Source organism: Egretta garzetta, unplaced genomic scaffold (assembly GCF_000687185.1).
Source record: "Egretta garzetta isolate BGI_Z169 unplaced genomic scaffold, ASM68718v1 scaffold56, whole genome shotgun sequence".
NCBI lineage: Eukaryota > Metazoa > Chordata > Aves > Pelecaniformes > Ardeidae > Egretta > Egretta garzetta.
The window spans coordinates 12004780-12024700 of NW_009260182.1; the positions used below are offsets into that span (position 1 = coordinate 12004780).

Genomic DNA, 19921 nt, shown 5'->3' on the forward strand with positions numbered 1-19921 from the left:
AAAAGCAAGATTACTGACGCAACAGTAAATGGATCCATGACCTTTGTATTCTACTTCTCCCAGTTCTCTCCATCAGTAAAAACCACTATGCAAACAGAGACATACTTGTCTGTGGTTGAAAACTCTTCTAAGCAGCAGCTAGTAAAAGCTACTCCAAACATCCTTCAAACACCTACTCTGTAAACTTGTCCAAGTTTCACAGTATGCATTTAAAAAAAGGGGAATCCTCACAGCTGCCACGATAAACATTAGGCAGCTGAAATCCTAGTAAAAATTGTGTCCTCGGTTAAAATAGATAATTCTGACTGGAGTCACAATACCTAAGCATATCTTTTCTTACAAGCATGGAACTACTCCAAACGCTGGAGAGGCCCTGAATAGCTACATGGCTGGATCCTCCTCTGATAACCACGGGAGACAGCTAACCTTTGGGAAACAACTCCAGGTGAGGAGGGAACTGGTATACTTCAAACCAGGCAACTCATGCAAATTGTTACAAAGAAAAGCTTTTGCAGGGGAAAGAGGATGAAGGAACCACCATTCAAACAACAAACAGTGAAGAGTATAGTAGGGTTCCACCTAAATCGAAGGGTTCAAGATAGGAGGGGAGAGAGAGAGAGAAGGGGACAAGCACCTCCCGTGTATTTACATAATCATGGCCCAGATAATTTGTGCCTTTATGTTGATGTAATGGCAGGCAAAGAGAAACCAAGTTACAGATAAAGTACACTGAGAAATGCTAGATAACATCTCATATTCCTTGTTCTAAAAGCAATGGGACATAAATTAGCCATTGGTGAAAAAAACACTTCCTACAGCCAGTATTGTCTTTCTCAGGGAGGAGGGATCAGTCTATTCCCCAAATAAATGCTGCAGAGCAGCCAACCCAGAGATACAGAGTAACTCCCAACACCAGTTCTGTATTACCAGGAGTTATTAGTGTTGCAACAGTTCTTATGCTTTAAATGTTTGAGAAATGCATTCCCCTACATCATTTATTGATCACTAGAAAGGAGGGGGCAGAAAAAAGTGAATGTAAGTTTTAAGTCTTAACAGTAATTTTTCCTTCACCCCCAAGACATTTCTTTAGGCTATCAACTTAAAACTGATTATATAAATCCTTAGATATGCATTAAAACAAAACACATTTTTCATTCAGAAGTTTTGCTACAGGCTTTTCTTCAACTGACAAAATACACAAGGGAGTGTAAAAAATATTTATTCAACCTAATTCAACATAACTATAATTTGCAATACTTAAAAACAAGATTTACAACACAGTAATGGCCTTCTGCTACTCAGGTGAAACATTTTATAATCAATACAGTATTTTTATAGTTGTATTTTTACAATAGCTTTAACTTCCAGAGGAGACAATGAGCTTTCCCATGGAACAAGTTTCAAGCCCACTAATTTGCATCTTTCAATTCTTCACAAGACTTTAAAAAACAGTAATAAATTCATTGGAAATATATACAGTGAAGACCACCCAAAAGCTGTTTTCTTGAAATCAGGAATCCTGTAAGAAATACGTATTCTGTTGTTTCAAGACTATCTTACAGAAAGCAGCAACTTTCAGAGGTTGTTCCTCTGTAGTTAGAGTTTTATATAAAAGTGAGCCCACTAAGACAAATATAATCAGCAGACTTACAAGATTATAGTAATTCTTCAGTTACAGCAAGAACCTCAAAAGTATTTGATATTGATTGAATGTATAATTTTCAATACCTGTATAGTTTTTCAATACTAGTTGGTCATTATATACACTTTTGTACAGTTCTAAAATATTACATCTCAGTAATTAAGATAAACATACTATAGAAAAAGTACCATATTTTTAATTTCTCTAACATACATTATTGCAGTCAAATATGAAGTCCATTCTGCATTTACTTCATTTCTGGTGAATAGAAATATGTACTTATGAATACTTCCACTACAAGATTTTTTTTTTTAAGGAAAAAAAAAAAATCTTTCTCCATGCATTTGACATACTAATATGAACAAGGAAAAGAAAACCCCAACTTTGAGAAAAACAAATGAATTGTTATTAAGAAAAAACTTCAAGTACTAAATCTAGGTTAGGTCTGGTGTGAATATTAAATAGCAATATTATGTTTGTCAAAATTTAACTTCACAAAACAGTTAATTTCTGTTGAAATTAAGTTTATAAATACATCAGATAACTGAAGTGCTAATGTCTCCCTCAGCTGGCTACTTTGAACATACTGTAGCAGTAAAGCTTACTGTATAAATAAGCTCATGTTTATTACATTTAAGACTTATCCTTGAGTCCTTTACAGAATGGAGCCAAGTTGTCTTAAGAGCGCGTAGCCTGCTGGTAGGTACTGTGCTCAGACTGGGAACCCAAAGTGTAGTGTCAACCCCTTCCAGCCCATCCTTCCACTAGAGCTGGTAGGGGCAGAAGGGAGCCTAGTCCCAGTAGAGAGCCCAGTTACGCACCCAGGTCTGGAAGTGCGGAAGGATGCCCTATCTGTCAGTTTAAAGGTAGCTGTAGCGTCCAATGTAGTTTCCTCACACTACTGCTCTTTGTACTTGTACAGATATTTACATAATCAAAAGGAACGTGAAAACTAAACAAATGCTCCAACGCTTAACTGCAAAATAAGCAACTAAAATTTACTTCCCCCCATGTAATTATTTTACTGTGAAGGGAAAGAAGTGCTATCCAGCACCAGTTACAAAACAGTAAAAGAGCCAGAAGAAAATAACACTAGGCACTGCAGAAAATACAACAGGACAGTAAAAGTTATCAGTGATAAAACAGTCACCTGGAAGCCATGCTGATTTCAACACCTAGTACTTAGGTGGCTAAAGCTGACACACGAGTCCTGTTTTCTCTGACCAGTCATTTGAGTATTTTACACTCCCTGTTTGATACCAGAAAAAAAACCAAGGAAATATTTATTGACTGGTGTCCCACAGTTACTTCGCCTTCGTAATGACTCACGTTTCCCTTCTAAAAAAAAATTCCTTTCATTGTGTGAAATGCTGAACTGCATGATATCGAGGGTATGAAAACATGTATAGAAAAGGCATTTGGATATAGCCTACATTAACTACACAATTTAAAATGTTCTTGTTCTATAGTTGATGCTTTTTTTTTCCCCATTCAGCATATTGGCTCAAAGACAATAATTCAGAAGCCTGTTGCCCAACAGAAATACCCAAAAATAATGAAAGCCAAGTCACATTCTGAGGTTCAGTGGTTGCTGAAAGGATTTACCCTGCCACAAGACAGTGCTTTATTATATTTAAAGAAAAAAAAAAATAGGAGCAGCAACTTATCACAATTCTCCACTACTGTGCAATAATGATGGAACCAACACAACATGGAAACCTGTTAGATGAGACTGTACGACATCGGGAGATCACAGCCTTATGCTCCATCTTGCTCAGGATAATTTAAAATTTTGCGGTGAGCTTGGCGCAAATATTGCTGCTGTTTGAAGTAAACCTTAAAAGCTCCTTTTATAGCAACAAAAGCAATTCCACCCTGAAATAAAAAGATATTTTGAAAGCCTGCACAGTTCAGTGTCATATCATTGCAAATGTTCTTTTTAAAAATTTCTGGTCAAAGAGGATTTATTTTCCTATTTTACAGCGTTTTCTTTTGAAGTTTAGCTAACTAGGACAATTCAAAATGAGTATCTCAAAGTTTTCTGTCACAATGCACTATTACAGAGGTTAGTGTTACTTAAAGGATTACATATACTGGATCTGTAAAACCTTTTGAAAGCTTTTATTTGCTGGGAAGTCTAACAAATATTAAAAAAAAAAATCAAAGCACACCCTATTTAAAGAACAAAGTAAAATGCAGATATGTATCTGCTTTCCTCCCTTCTCTGCATATATACTACACATGACACAAGGAATAATACTAATTACCATTCTTTAATCACTCTGAAAAAGGCCACTTGCCAAAAGCAAGTGTGGAGTGACATAAAATCTGGTTTTTGTAAAACAAACTTTTTTTTCCCCCCAGAAAGTTTTACAGTATGTTTATCTCAAGACTTCAAAATAAGAAGAGACACTAAGCTGCTTTTAGTCTGCATGAGCAGCTGTAATATCACCGTTTCTTCCATGTGGAAGAGAGGGGTGCACTAACGCGTTGGAGCTGAAAAAAGAGGCTGAAGTGGCAGTCCGATGACACCACTGTACCAGACTGGGTGTGCTTCCCCTGGGAAGGCTGCAGGCCAGAGGTTATTCACAAAGGAAGAGATTGTCTCCTCTCTTTGTCCTCCCCCCTCCATTCAACTTTGATGGAGAGTTTCTTTTTCTCTCCTTATTAAAATAAGTAACAAAGGGATTCTCTCAAAGAATTAGTAAACAAGCTAATATGAAAAGGTTGATAATATAAACCCCAGTCTTCCCTTGCAGAGATTGTTCTTAGAAGATGCTGGTTCCTCATCTTCATTATCACCCTTAATTACTGCTAAGATCTGCCTAGTACAGTACCAGATACAAGTTTCAGCCTTGTCTAAAATTGAGATTAGTTTCACTCACAAGGACAAAGTCTCTCACACATGTGAAGCTTGTCCACTGCCAAGACAGGCAACCTTAAAAAAACCCAACCCTTCCCTTAATCAAATGCCACTCAAGTTCTAGATCAATTTATGGTCCTTTTTGCTTTTCTTCCCTCCCCCCACAACACAACACTTCATATTCCCATATTGTAATTATTTATTAAAGAAGCAGTACTGAATCTTACCAAGATTGTCCTTTGTAAATTTGAGTTAACACTGCTGAACATCAGCTTGCCGACTATCGTGGCAATAGTAGGGAAAACTAGAGCTCCACACAGAATACGCGTGGCAGAGACGTGATCTGCCAAAGGGTTGGCCTCTGCTGGAATACGAGGAACAGGACATCCAATGCCTAAAGGGATGAGAGTGGGGGTAGAAAAGGTTACGCAGCCACTGCCTCAAACAGGACATTCGTGCCCACCCTCCACTCCCCATTACAAACCTATAGCCCAATTACTTTGAGAACTATCCCTCTTCTCAGTGAATATTCTGTTTCTCTTAAATGACTATTAATTTTTACTTTCAAATAAGACACATGATTTTTAGTAGCTCGTTTTGTTACTAAGGTCTTAATTGAAACCATGCTCCTCTTGCCCCACCTTTCTCACTAAGTACCATACAAACGATCTAAAGAGACTGAACATAACATAGAGGGAAGGTGTTACCACTTCTACTTAAGAATGGTGAAAACTACTCCCCATCTCCTAAAGGTACCAACTCAAGCTTGATATTTCATTTTAAATTTAATCACATTACCTGGAAATATGCTGTTCAAAATCTGTAGCTTATTAGAGTATTTGCGCCACAGTCTGAGCACATAGTCCTCCCAACGAATCATCTTGCCCAATATTAGCATGACTGGGATGGTGGGAAGTCCAATCAAAAGAAATAAAGGATCAGCTCTCTCCATGACATCAAGACCTTCTTTGTGGCCCACAACCTGGTAAATATGTATATTGTTGACAAATGTAAGTTACAACTGAACAAAGACTATAGCTTACAAAAATTGAAGTTTGTTCAGGGCTGCCCATACATTTTAAGTTAAAGGAAAAAAAGAATAGTTTTTTACCTAACATACTCTGTTTTCCCTTTGCATCCTAGGTTGCTTATCAAGTGTAATGCAGACAAGCTACCAGGCCTAATTTGCAAGTCATTAATCTTGCAGAGAGCTGTAACACAGTTCCTTACCATCTAAAGAGAAGTTTCATATGCTTCTGCATGAGTAAAAGCTTAAACATCTGAAATACCAAAATAGCATGCTTTCCAAATGCACAGAAGAATTAACAGGTTTAGAATTATTAATTCTACACTCAGAAATTGATTAGATGCTAGTCTTTAAAGGATAAATTGACAGCAAGTATCCCAGGGTGCTTTAATCAAAAATTTCTGTTTAGGAATACCTTAGGCAACAGAGATCACAGTATTAAAAAGCATCGCATCTCTAGGCACTGCAGGAAGAGGTACATTACTGCCAACTGTAGTGGACATAGCACATCTTCACTTGTATTTTAAATGCGGTTACTGCTACAATTTTAAAGGACAGTCATTACCAATGTGTCTAAACCTTTCTACTGGCACATAAAAAAAAATAATCAGACTTCGCAGTTTATAAAATCTACGTATTAAAACTGCAACAGAACAGTGGATTACATTTTCCTAAAAAGTACATACTTTTTATTTTAAATAAGTAACTCTAATAGGGCCAAAGACAAAAAAAAGGAATTGAAGTGGTAGATATCTTCTAGAGCTGTCTCAATTTAAGAATTACTAAATGCTAACAAAGTCCTTGAGTAGCTTCTGAAAGAATGGGCTCTTTCATGACTTTTTCCATAAGAATCCAGGAAGACTAAACCCACTAAAATAATAATTATTACATTTGTCAGGCACTGGATTTCCTGATGTGTTTTCACTGACTTCTTCTTTTCCCCACAAATGCAAGCAGCTATCAAGTCTTCACTTGCATGAAACTTAGAATTAGGTAGTAAGAACATGCAACAACAGCAAAATTTTTAAAAAGCAGTACTTCTGGAATAGGAGGGACACAGGGAAGAAGCTAAGGTAACGTACCACAGTACCTTCAAACTGTACTTTTAAGCTTTGCTTTGAAAACCATTCCATCTTATTCTTCCAGAGCAGGGTGTTATGTTATATACCACAGCCTCTAAAAATAGGGATAACCAATACTGTTGCCGCCAAAAGATTATTCCTTAAAAAAATACTCAGCATTTGTCTTCCAGCTTCTTCACTATCTTCCACCCAAATTATGATGTCTGATGCCATTTTTTTCTCCTTATAGTCCTTGCCCATCAAAAAAAAAAGCCCCAGTACCTCGTCTTTTTTGCTTTAGATTGCGATTTCTGCTTTCAGTAACCCCATATGATTTGTTACTGACTTGGCTACCACTATAGTCACAACATCATTTCTGTATTTCTCTCCATCTGAGGCTTAACCTTTACAAATAGCTTTTGTGCTTCTCTCCGGCCCTTCAACTGAAGGAAAGCAGTCTGAAATGCATCAGGAAACAAGTTGTGTTAAACACAGCAAACTTGGGGTGGCAAAGGGGGTGGAACACTTTCTCTCCACTTCCAGTTCAATCTCCTCCATTATAAGCAAAAAAAAAGTTACTCTCTAACCCAGCGTACCATCCATATGATCAAACAACCATTACATCAGAGGAAAAAAGCTAGTGCTTCGTGCCTGGGATTTGACCAGCTGTCTAAACTAACGTAGATGTTAAGCTGTAACCATGCAGTTGCTCAACTAGACCCACAACCTTTGCTTAAGGGCAGATCCTCATTTCAAAAGCAAAACTACTACAGAAAGGAGCATTTATCCTTCCATTTGTTTACATAGTTCTAGAGAAGCTAAAAAGGTCATGTAAATTCCTAACAGAAAAAGGCTCAGTGTAGCAGTGGGCAAGGAGATAAGGACCGGTACGTTTCACAAAGTCTAGTTGTAGTATTACAGGTGGTTCCAATGTTCCTGTAGCGGCCACAACAAGAACAAAATATCAGATGAGGAAATTCCTACGTGTGCCATTCTGTAAGAGACGCATCCACTGGAATGGAGGAGGTACTGAAAGCCATTACACATCACTTATGCAGCCGCTTGACCCTGGCCACACTGGTAGCAGTGTGCATCAACTTGTTTGGGCTCCACTTCAAGTGGTTGTCACATACATTTCTGCTATGAGATCACGTACAAACAAAACCAAAATAGCACACAATCTTGAGATGGAGTGACTTGCAGAACTGTAGGGCAGTGCCACACAATTCAAGAAGTAGTGGTGCCATATGACTTACATGGACAAGGACTAGGTTGCCTATTTAAAATTAGAACTGTGTAAGGGAATACTTATTAGCAACCAGATTTGCTAATTCTATCTACAACTGAATTAGCACCAGAAATACTTTTATGCTTTCAGGCAAAACACAGGTTATGGGCTTGATATAGGAATCAACAACTAAAATGGTAACCAAAGTCCTTCTAGTTGTACAGTCTATGAAAACTCTTATCTTATACTTGAACTAGGAGAGCCGTGAACAAATCATTCCACAGTTAATAGTATACCACCTGTCAATGTTATTTTTGTATTTAAATAGCAAGTTCACACGCACAGAAGTAGGAAAAATAATACTTTTTTCTTTCAACAAACTATTAATTTGCAGGGGTTTGCGTTTGTTGTTTATGAGTGACTCTCACCATTCAGAGCATGGATTTTCCTTTATACAATTAAAAAATGGTAGAGTGAAAAATTTGCCATGTCTCAACCCTTAGGAAGTTGCTAGCAAGTTTTTCTACAGGTAGAAGAGGAGATGAGCCTCATGTCTTTTCTGAAGAATTAGGCTACCCATTGTTAGTAGTTAGGTGGTAATGGCACCTTTTCTCTACGAATAGAAGTGGGCTCACCAGCGGCCCATACAAAGGGCGGCCAGCTGCAGTAGCAGTGAATGTTGTTAGTTGCAGACTGCACCACATTTGAACAGGCGCACTTGGCTTTAGACAGTATGATCGGTTAAACGTGAAAAGCTTTCTATCCACCCATCTTGAATTCACTGGTTAACTACACTGAAAGTGCTGAAAGCAGCTAAAGCATGTTTTAAGCCAAGGAAAGACGAATTAATTGACTTTTTCTTTAGAAGACTTGCTTTCGAAGCTGGTAAGAAGAGGAAATACATGTGTACCTGCATCACCGTCACAGCTCCATATGTAACAGCTGTCCAGTATATAGAGCCCACCATGATTCCAGCTGCAGCAAATGGACATGCCTTTGAGATCAGTCGATCTGCAAGATCCAAAACGTAAACAACTGGACCTATGATAAAGGAAAAGTAAGGTTTCAAGAGATATATATATATATATATATAAGCATACTGAAGAAAGCTCTCAGCACCTGTCACTGATAAGAAAGAATGAACTTGGGAAAATACAAGTCTGACATCCCACACATAGTGTTTAAATGAGAACACAATTAAGAAGCTACAAGCTAAACTAGTAACTTATTTCTACCTACAATTTCATTCACTGCAACATCTGAGAGATTAATATACTGGTTAGAGCACTAACTAATTTACCCACTAAAGTCGATTAGCTTCCTTTGTGTTGAATCAGAATTGTTCTGTTGTAGAAACCATTTTAGGCTTAGTGGCTTTTTTGTTAGATATTTTAGCTTTCAAAAGGAAGAAATACTAATTAGTTTAATGTACTTTATGGGCTTATCTTTGACAGCTTCACCTGAAAATTCTGTCAGTAAACTATCCTGCTCTACAGTAAAATGTAGCACAGTCAGTATGAAAGATTCCTTCTGATGGAAGAGGCTGCATTCAATATTTTTAGAGGACCATGTCTCAGATGTTGGAGGAAAAAACCCTCCTATTCAGGTTATTTAGTGCCTTTGACAACAATGCATGAATAGCGTTCTTTGTTCTGTTTGTGGGCAACTGCACTTCCCAGACTTACACAGGGCACGACATTACCCTGGCCGACTTTGGTGAGGTAAACAAGGGCATGCTTGCATCTTTTATTTGAGAGACTGCAAGAACACCAGCAAAAGCCAGAAGTTGAAGTCTGAAATGTACGCATGGAAGTGTAAAATGTCATCACCATGATCGGATTCCACATTACTTTTGTATTTGTCAGCTAATTCTACATAGACTGTCCTCCTCCAGCTCATATGCATGACTAGTTCTTCTTAGCTCCCTCCTCCTTTTTCCTACCAAAATCAGTGAAAATAGTAAAGTTATTCTCAAAACCAACCAATAGGCATTCTTCAAGTAACTAATCTTCCATGTCTCTCATCATGGTTTACTCACCCCAGCCTATAATTCTTTTACTGCTTCCTAATATTTTTGGGGGGGTGGGCAGGAAGGGTAGGAAAGGAGTGATTTCTTCCACAATGGTGTTAAATGACTTACTGAAGTCCTAATACACGAGATGTACTGGACTTCCACTAGACGCATTTCAATTGCCAGGCCAGTTAGGCGATGGCCAGGCTGTTCTGTACACCTGTCCCAAGTTGTATGCCGTTTCCCTCCTGACCTCCAGTCAAAACTTGTTCTGACAGAATTTGTAAGATTAGGTGCCAAGGATTTTTTTCTTTTTCACCTTTCTAAACATAAAGGTATTGTAGTTGGCATTCTCCAAATAGACAAAATCACCCACAGTTCAGTTCTTAGCTGGTATACTCCGATTACACAACAATTTTATATTCTTCATTTTTTAGGGTGGTGATAACTTAGCACCCTGTTCCCAAAGAGACTGACTCCGAACTATCATATTTATACCAAATGAATTAAAAACTGTGCATTTAAACACAAAATCAAGATTTGAAATTTACTTCAGAAGTTCACAGAAAATTTATTTCCATCAGCCACACTGACAAAATTGTGACTCCTGTTTCATGACTTGGTTCTTATCTTTCAAGAAAACAGCTCTAGTGCAAATGCTTTCAAAACAACCAGTTCTACTCAGCTCAAGTCAACCAGTGAAAACAAGCAACAGGAACATCTAATTGAACTCATTCATTGTCACATTTTATCAGCACTGGTTCTTGTAAAGCACTCTCAAATACATCTGTTTAGTGGTAGGCGTTTCCCCCCCAGGTTGTGGTGGTGTTTTTTTTTGTTGTTGGGTTTTTTTTGTTTTTGTTTTTTTTTTAAGAACAGGGTAGGATTTTACATACTATTTGTACAGTGGTAGCATCCAGCAACCCTGTAGAAGGATTGCAACTTTTTTTTTTCCATACACAGGTATGTGTGTGAATACCATACTAAAGAGCTGCAGTTAAAACACATTTCGCTTATATGCCATCTTGACAGAAGTAATTGTAAATATTGCCAAGTTATTTAACAGACCAGTGGGCAGTCCTAAGCAACTTGGGCAGAATATTGCTAAACGTACTCTCTAGCTCTGCTGGATCCTCAGGTTCTTAACCTACTGCTCAAGTACTTCAGACTGGTTACCTTTGCGTGCATCTTCCAGTACAGCATGCATTCTTTGTTTCATAATAAGCTCTAATTTTAAGGGCAGGAAGCATCTTCCTATGTGGCTTCTAAGACAGTAAACACCTCACCAGCACCCTGCTTCAAATACACCAACCAGTGTAAATTAGCCTGTAAGCAGCTGACAAAATGTAGCTACAGAGTTAATTTATGCTCAAGCTGAACATCCTATTATTGATTAGGTACCAACATTAAAGAGTTTCTGAAGATGGAACTCTACTCAAAATACAAAGAACTGGAACAAGCAGTTCAACTGTATAACAGTCATGTTTAACTTACCCGGACAGACTTAAGAAAGCACTGGGATGTCAATCAACATGCTGAAAGTAGCAACAAGGTCATAACTGGAAGTACTAAATGCACGGCAATTTGCACATCTTGACTGTTTCCCACAGTCACTGAAAAAGTTGTTTAGTTGTACCATTTGGAAAACTTACACTCATTTGAAGAAGGTGAAGACAAGAGACTCAAAAAACCCATCATATTTGGTGAGTCCTGATGGGCAACACAAAGCTCTGAAGCTTGGCAAGGTAATATCGCAACAGTGGAAGGCTAACACTAGAAATACTCAAAAATTGTACCTACTGATACTAGTCATTAAAAGCAGCAAGCCACAGAATAAGGTATAGAATCTTGAGAAAAGACTAGAAAAACCTTGTTTTGTTTTGTTTTTTTTAATTAGCCCTTTAGGAAGGAAGTGGAGAGAAAGGAGGACAAATCTAACTTTCTCTTTAAGATGGTATTAAGGAAGAAGCAGGAAATTAAGTATCATTGACACACAAATTAAAGAAGGAAGTACAAAAATATTTTTCATTTTGTAAAAACTATCGTGCTTTTACAGAGCTTTTCCTGCCAAACTGTTTTCTATTTATTAAACTGAAATAATGATCTAAAAGATACTTTGGTTATTTTCCAAGTGGCAATAATATTTTTTTATTTAATAAAGTTCTCAGAAGAGAATAGCTAATAAGAACATAGTTACTACCAATCTCTAAAACTGATATGCACTATCAAATTTGAAATGGAATTATTTTTATTAAGAAGATACATCACTGGGGGGGCTGTTTTGAATTCGTAAAATACATAAAGACACCCACTGTTACTTATAAAGACATTCTTTGACGTCTCCTCAAGTTGATATTACTTCAAAACTATAATCATAAATAAAGCAAGGTGTGTTAGGGAGTGCCCCTTCACAGAAATTTGTTTTTAGAAAGAAGTTTCCAGCAGTCCATTAGAGAAGTCTTAATGTAAATAAGTTTCTGAACTATGATACCTCAGGGAAACTTCAGTCATTACTTCTTCCCTGCTCAAGTAATTTTAGTTTCTTGAGTGGTATGACTAGTAATATCTTCTGAAGATACCTGCTGCAGCGGAGACGGGGCTACTGGCAAGACTGCTTGAAAACATCTTACTGTCCCAACTCTGCCTGGTGTGACCTGGACTGACTTAGAGTGGAGTTGTGATCTAACGGTTTTGGGTTCCTAGAAAGAGCTATGAAAGGGCAAGACTGTCTCCCTTGTTGAAGGCACTTCAAGCTCGTGATTGATGTTTGATGGACCCAAATTAATTTTCATGTCTTGCGTACTTTTACAACAGTCTGAATTTATGCCCGTCTCATCTTTAAAAATAGAAAAAGATGGTATTGTGAGGAAAAACACATCATGCATGGGCTGAACAATCTCGTGCAAGAATTTTAGGCTGGCTTCAGAGGTTAGGAATGTTAGCATTTAGCAATCTTAGCTTTCAAATAAAGTATGCCACAAATTGCAAGAACAATGAAAATGCCTGTTGTTGTTTATGTGCATGTATCCTCTCCAAACTGTAGTTGCTTCCCCTTTTTCCCACTGCCAAAACAAAATGCAAATGCAGCTTACATTACAATTTCGTCATTCAAGATAAAAGTGAGAATTTTAAACAGCTTCAGTTTTGTGGTACATTCTAAGTGTCCAGATATCAAACAGTTTTTGTCCCCAAAGCCAATAGTAAACCTTATAATTTGATGCCTTCTTTATGATGGAGATCCTCTCTAACTTTATCCATATAGCAAAGCTGAATTATGGTTGATATATGAATAACTTGGTAGTAAGTTTCATGGTGGTTTATGTTTTCTTGAATATCAACAATACACTAGTCCGTATTTTCTTTCCTACTACTTAGTGTTCTATCACAGAAATAAGTGTCATCAAAAATTCCCTTCACACCTTAATTTTGTTAGCCCTTATACTAAAAGAGGTCCTGTCCCAAAGAACTGACAGTGCAAGTTATTTTCAGCCGTTTCATGACAGAAATAAGATACTTAAAAAAAACTCTTTAAAATCCTGCAAATGCCTGCACTCATGTGCTATATCAGCATTTCTTTAACAAGCTTTTTTACTTATAAACAAAATTTAAGTTTCCATGGCAACATTTCACTTTCTTGCCCTACTTAATATACCCCATAGAACATACAGGCAAATGAGGGCTGGAATAACAGCAACCACTGCTAATTTAAATATATGCAACATATTTCACAGTGTGCTATTCTGCTACTCAAGTAAGTAGGCTCTGGAAGAACATCTCCAACTTTTTTCCTTCACCTTGACAAACAGAGCTAAGATCTAGAGCAGTGCCCAGCAACCACAGATATTCTGCCTCTTGAATACAGGGCAATATTGACTCAGGAATACCTCCCAACAAAGTAAAAATAGTTTTTCGGGTAGTACAACAGGTTGCTCAGTAAGGTTCTCTGAATTTCCTTTGATGACAGTTTCTCTGCTAACTGAGGAAAAAAAAAAGGATGTGTTTATGTGCTAATATGTGGCAACTGCTGAAAGAAATCACCCTTTGCTCAACGAGAAAAAAAATCACATTAACCATGAATTCATTATAGGTCAGTCACTTATAAAACTTATCACTATACTTAAGTGGAACACATACAAAATTTTCAGAAGGTATTTAACTAAGCCACCAAATAGGATGCCAGCAGAATAAAGTTATTTCTGTCTGGAAAAGGGAATAGACAAGTTTTCAACAGAAGTGATGCTCTGAGTTCAAAAAAAGAAAAAAGTAGGAACAATAGAAAGAAACAACACATATTATGTTTAAAATGTAAATGATGCATATCTTACCTAGCTTTGGAAATACTATTAAATATTCTGCATTGCACTGAGGACAAGCAACTCTAGCAGTACTGTTTCCTCTTTGCTTTTCATCCACCCAGCGCTGTAGACAAGTCTGATGAACCCATTTCGTCGAGCCCCTGCACCTGCAAGGTCTCACCCACTCTGCTGTCCGATCATCCTCATCGGTAGCAAAACAAACCCAGCAGCTTCTGTAATTACAGGAAGGAAAAAAGAAGATATTCTTTGCTACTTTTATGTGGTTAAAATGAACTTTCACACGTGAAAGCATGTAGCTTTAGAAAATGTGCACCTAGAGGAGATGATGCTTGTTGCTTCATTAATCACCAAAAGTATTTTGTACCAGTCTTGTTCTGGTGTTACTATTGCAGACATCTAAACAACTGCTTTTAATACATTCCGAATTACTAATTTAACTTTTAGATAATTCATGAATTAAAAAGCATTGAGACTATATTTCAACCTCAAAATTTGTTCAATAATTCAACATATGAAAAATCCATATATTTTTAAATGCGTTATCATCTCCTGTTACAGCAGACATTTTGGTAAGTTTTAAAAATGAAAAATATAAGATCAATATAGTAGTCTGTTACTTGGGAAATGAACCCCAATCCACTTAAAGGACAAAACAACACAGATGTACAATGTATCACAAACCAAACTGTAAACAGTTATATTCAATTCATTCCCTCTCTTTGAAAAAAAGAAAGTACTTCATTCATATAAATAGACTTTGTATAACATAAATTTGAGTTACAAAGTACTTCAAGAATATTATCGTACCACTAGAGGAAGAAATTTCTGCACTAAAGAATTATCTGGATGTATAAAATTAAGACATACTAATTCTATAAGGAGAAAACACAAGACTGACAGGCTAGGTGACCTGACCTGAAGAGAACACACATCCTGGTAATTCCCGGATATCTGATCTCATGATTAGGCCAGACCCTTGGACACTTTACAACAGGAAGTAAACTAGATCTAAACTAGGAAAATATCGGATATGTTGACCCAATAATCTAGTTTTTACTGTGAAATAATTTGCTAATTCCCATACTGAAGATATTGAAGTTAAGATAATAAACCAGAATCTTGCAAAAAAAGGATCTTACTCCAAATGTAATCTAGTTCGATATATTTTTTAGAATAAATACTTTACACAAGCCATTGCAATCGTAGTTAAAGCTTTATAAAAAGTATACAGCAACAGCATCCCTATAATTTATCAAGATACAATCTAATTGGACATTATGCACTAGCTGAAGTTTTGCAGCACTATTTTGATGCCCGAGTTTTGTTCTCTTGATTTGAGTAACATCATTAAGATGAAACTGTAAAAGGCTTCTTATGTGTAACCACTAACAGACAGTAACTGAGGTAGAAGCTGAGAAATGCTCTGGCACTACTAAACAAAATAACGTTAAGATTCAAGAATCATGACTGTAGTCTCTATGTGGGGATGTTACAGAGGTTCATGACACTTTTCCTCTCCCTACTCTAGTGTTGTCAGTCATAAACCTTCCTCCTAGTCTTATAAACTCTTCAATCAAATTTTTTCCTTGTTTCAGCTTCTCAACTACTGCTCACCTTTATTCCCTGTCATCCTCATATTTTTTGTTTCAGTCTGCCCTTTTGGCATCCCATCTCCAACCTTTGTTAGCACTGGGAGGAGAAATTACAGTTTAGAAGTTCCCTCCAACTCTACTAATTTTCCCAGACTGTCATATTCTCTCTTATGGAAATCAGTGCTAAATAGTTATCAGAAAATTTGACAAATTTATACTTTAACATATACGTACTGAAGGTCTTTCCTCTGCACTGCTTCCAAAAAGAAAAAGAAACAATGCTTGTAACTAAAAATTGTTAAGACAAAATTTAGAGGGCAACTATATGCACAGCAAAGGCCAATTTTACTAAAGCCACTTTGAAAGCAACAAAAACAGAGTAATTCCTTTAAAAGGTTACTATTTTTCTCCCTAGCATGTCACTTGTAAACAAGTTGTGGGTTTTGGTTTTAACCTCTATGAGAAAAAAGAGGAGGTGGGGGGGGAGACGGGAAATCTACCATGGGATACTTGAATGTCAGGCTGAAACCTGAAGTAATGAAAGAGTTTGTTGTCTTAACAGCTTCCTTTTAAGACTGCACTATTTTGGATAGTATTCCATTTGTAAACTGAAAATGTTTCTCTACAGAAGAATAACCATGCTTTGCTGATAGGAATAACTGTACCTATAAAATACCTGCAAGAGATTTATTTTAAAGCACTGAATCTTCTTCTCATTTGTAGTGGTGGAAGTATACTGCAATTAAGTTGTGAGTGTGTAAGAGCAGAACTGTAGCAACTTATTACTGGCATACTTGTGAAAGGGAACACAATTTGAGATGCAGATTCCAGGGAAGATGGCAAGAAAAGCAATTTAATATTGAACAGTAGGTAAAACAAACAGACTGTCATGTCCACATGTCCAGTTTTAAGTACAGAACATACTATAATAGGCGCAGATGTGAATTTTTAACATTTGTGCTCTAAAACTACAACTGCATCAGTTTTCATTCAGGATGACTGTTCAGGTGGAAGACTGACATCTCGAATCAGAACTGCAATTTCTTCCATTTGTCTTACTGTGAAGGCAAAAGCAAGGTCTGACTTTGCTTCTTTCTGTCCTTCCCCACAACATCCGTTTAAATCAGAATTGCAGTATTATGCACTCCTATAATACCATCCCTCTTCACCTTCATGCTCCCTATGTGCACCTATAGCAGCCCTAAATGAAAGGACGCGTTAATCTTCCCAAGTAGGAGGAAGAAAGACAGCCAATCCACAAGTTAGTAAGAATCTAGAGGAAAATGCTGAGACCACCACAAAGATTTGGAAGTATTACAAAGCATGGCAGACATTTTGATTCATTGGACGTGATATCAAGGAGTTCTTAAGGAACACAAGTTCTTCCAATGTTTATTCATTTTTCTATTCACACTAAGAAACCACAAAGTTACTGTAGGAACAACCAATACAATACTACCAATAATTGTTCGTCTCTGACAGTTTCTTGCTGCATTAAAGGTAAATGTTCACTCGTTCATTCCACATCCTATTTAAGTCTAAAGCTGCTCTAAATTTGTAACTTCGATTTTTATTTTTAAACTGAAGGCTTCACAATAGAGCTAATTAGGTCTGTGGGTACCACTGAGATCAGATGCCACCACACCACAGAAGTCTAAAGTTTACTCAAATAATGACAGATTTAAGCATGAACTTAATCTTGCTGCACTGCAATTTTAACTAGTGAATTTGTCCATGAATACTCTGTAGATTAAACTCCATTTGAGTTTTCTGTTGAGGTTAATAAGTCAAGAAAAATATGCATCTTTTCTTTAATTGCTTCATCCAATTTCTTGCCAGGCAATCGTATCTGAAAACCTGAAAAGCCCATGGAAAGAATAATAAAAAAATAAATCCTTTACAGACTTAAACCTTTAGCAAGTCATGAATAATGAACAGTAAATTCCTTGTATTCTGTCATCAGTTTTATCTCTTTCCATTGACAGCAGCTGTGGCAGAAAGGGCTAAATAAAACCATTTCAAAACAAGTATCTTGGCTCTTGCCAGATTTTCCATTTTCTTGTACTGAATAAAATATGACCTTGATTCTTACCACCGAATCAGGTTGCTACTCAGATAACCTGAAATAGAAAAGGCTGACAAGGTGGAACAAAGCATTGTTTCTGACAGAAACTCAAACCTTTTTCTTTGATGACTTTCTACAGAGCCAAATCAATAACACTAATGTATTTTTCCACACTTCCTTGGCTTAAGAAAGAAACAACCAAACAAAACATACACAAAAAACATGACATATTATTTCAGCTTTGAATATAGGGTTACAAATGCCTTTTAGATTCAGCTCCCCTGCATCTAAAGCTCTCCGGTCTCAAAAATTCTATTCTGACTCCAGGAATAACTCATTTATTGCATCTGGTTTTTTTCTCTACCAAAGACAAACTCTCTTCAGGATATTGCATATGTGAAGAGCAGAGTGAATAGAGACGAAGTTGTATTAAAAACTAGAGATCCGACACTCCAAATGTTTTATGACTACTCTAGAAAGCCAAGGCCTGCCTAAAAACAGGCTTCTCCAAACCACGAGTTTCTCATCAGTAAGGAAGCCACTCTCTTCTGTACCTGGTTGGAGTTACAGCTCCAACACACCAGTAAAATCCTCCAGCACCAGCAGACACATCTAGAGGCAGACTGCTTTCCTTTTATTGAGCTGTACTCCTAAAGGTTACTTTTTCCCCAAACCAGTCTCAGATGGGAGGGAGGACAGGACCTAATAAATGTTCTTTAAATCAAATCTGCCTCAGTCTGTGGGAGCTGAATTCACCATGATACAGCTTTGTTTTCAAGCAGGCATAACTGTGTAAGCAATACAAAAAAGTAGTTTAAAAGCAGTATGTTAATTATATATACACTAGTAAAAAGTTTGCAGAAATCTTTAATGCCCCATACGCCCAGCAGATATCCTTGTGACGACACTTAATGGAAGATGACTTGTGAGACTGAGACAGCACAGATGCTTTATAGGCTGGTTTAAAATATTCAGCACTGCAAGACAGAATGCAAAAAGCCTTGGAATTTTGCCCCTGATGTTCAGTGGCACACACATAAAAATGGCAAGCAAAACCAGAAAACTTCTGAGAAAACAAAATTCTTGCAAGACTTACCATGGGAAATGCAAATATGAACATGCATGACATACTCTAGAGCCATGAGCTGAAAAGCATTTTTCCTCTCATTACAGATCCTTCAAAAAGATAAGAAATCTCTTTAAGAAAACTCTTCTGCATTTCTCCCACATCACAGAGCACACTGCTTCCCCTTAAAGCAGCACGAATTTGCTGGTACCTTGCTATTGGAGTAAAGCATCCTTGCTCTGCTAAGCGTTAAGTGACCGAGTGGCTTATTCCAATTGAATTTCACATCCAAAAAGAGAAAAGTGAAAAGGCTTGCAACGTAACTGATAGCAATGATAGCACATAGAGCCAACGCAGTGAGGGGTGAAAATGTATCTTGGAAGAACTGACTGAAAGCACTCCAATAGCTGGCCATAAAAAGGCACTGTTCCAAAGGATGACCCACAAATCTGCTTTTTGGAAAAGGCAATTTTTCATGAACTTCCATAACAAATTTTTATACATAGTCTATACTGACAGATAAAATATCTTTGATGAAGAATAGCGATAAGCTTCCACTAAGCCTGCCAGTTACACTCTAAATACTGTAAGATCATGTTTAAGTGGGAAGACTAAGATGTCAGAAAAATCAAGGGAGTTACCTCGCACCATACAACACAGGTAGGCTGCTTTGGAGCTGGCTAGAATTTTAGCAGGCAAACACAGCAAACTGTTCTCTCAAAAAGCAAGAGAAACAACATATTGCAAACACTACTGCTAAGCACTTCCTTGCTAGAGGGCCGCTAATAACATAACATAACGCAAGCCTAGCCTACACATCCCTGGTAAAGGCTACAAAAAGGGGAATACCAGTTAATCCAAGAAATGCTATCTTACATCATGCTTCAAGGAGGAGATTAAGTACTGGAAGAGATGAACTCAGCTGCAGAGCCTAAAGCACCATGAAGACTTCAACAGCAGAATGCATACAGACCCATCTACCACAATGCCAGAAGTGGGTTAGCAGAGGAAGACTGCAACAGGATTACAGATGGAGCACCACACTTTCCC

At 37.3% G+C, this 19921-nt stretch overlaps 1 protein-coding gene across 1 annotated transcript in view; it reads right to left on the reverse strand.

Moving 5' to 3' along the window:
* Positions 1-19921, reverse strand: part of MARCHF5 (membrane associated ring-CH-type finger 5) — a 35061-nt gene continuing 15140 nt past the window's right edge. The window contains exons 3-7 of the mRNA XM_035897421.1: positions 14158-14360; positions 8732-8862; positions 5304-5487; positions 4733-4899; positions 1-3517 (exon numbers count right to left, since the gene is read on the reverse strand). Coding sequence (XP_035753314.1) covers positions 3401-3517; positions 4733-4899; positions 5304-5487; positions 8732-8862; positions 14158-14360 — 802 coding nt within the window. The 3' untranslated portion in view covers positions 1-3400. The remainder of the gene's footprint in view (positions 3518-4732; positions 4900-5303; positions 5488-8731; positions 8863-14157; positions 14361-19921) is intronic.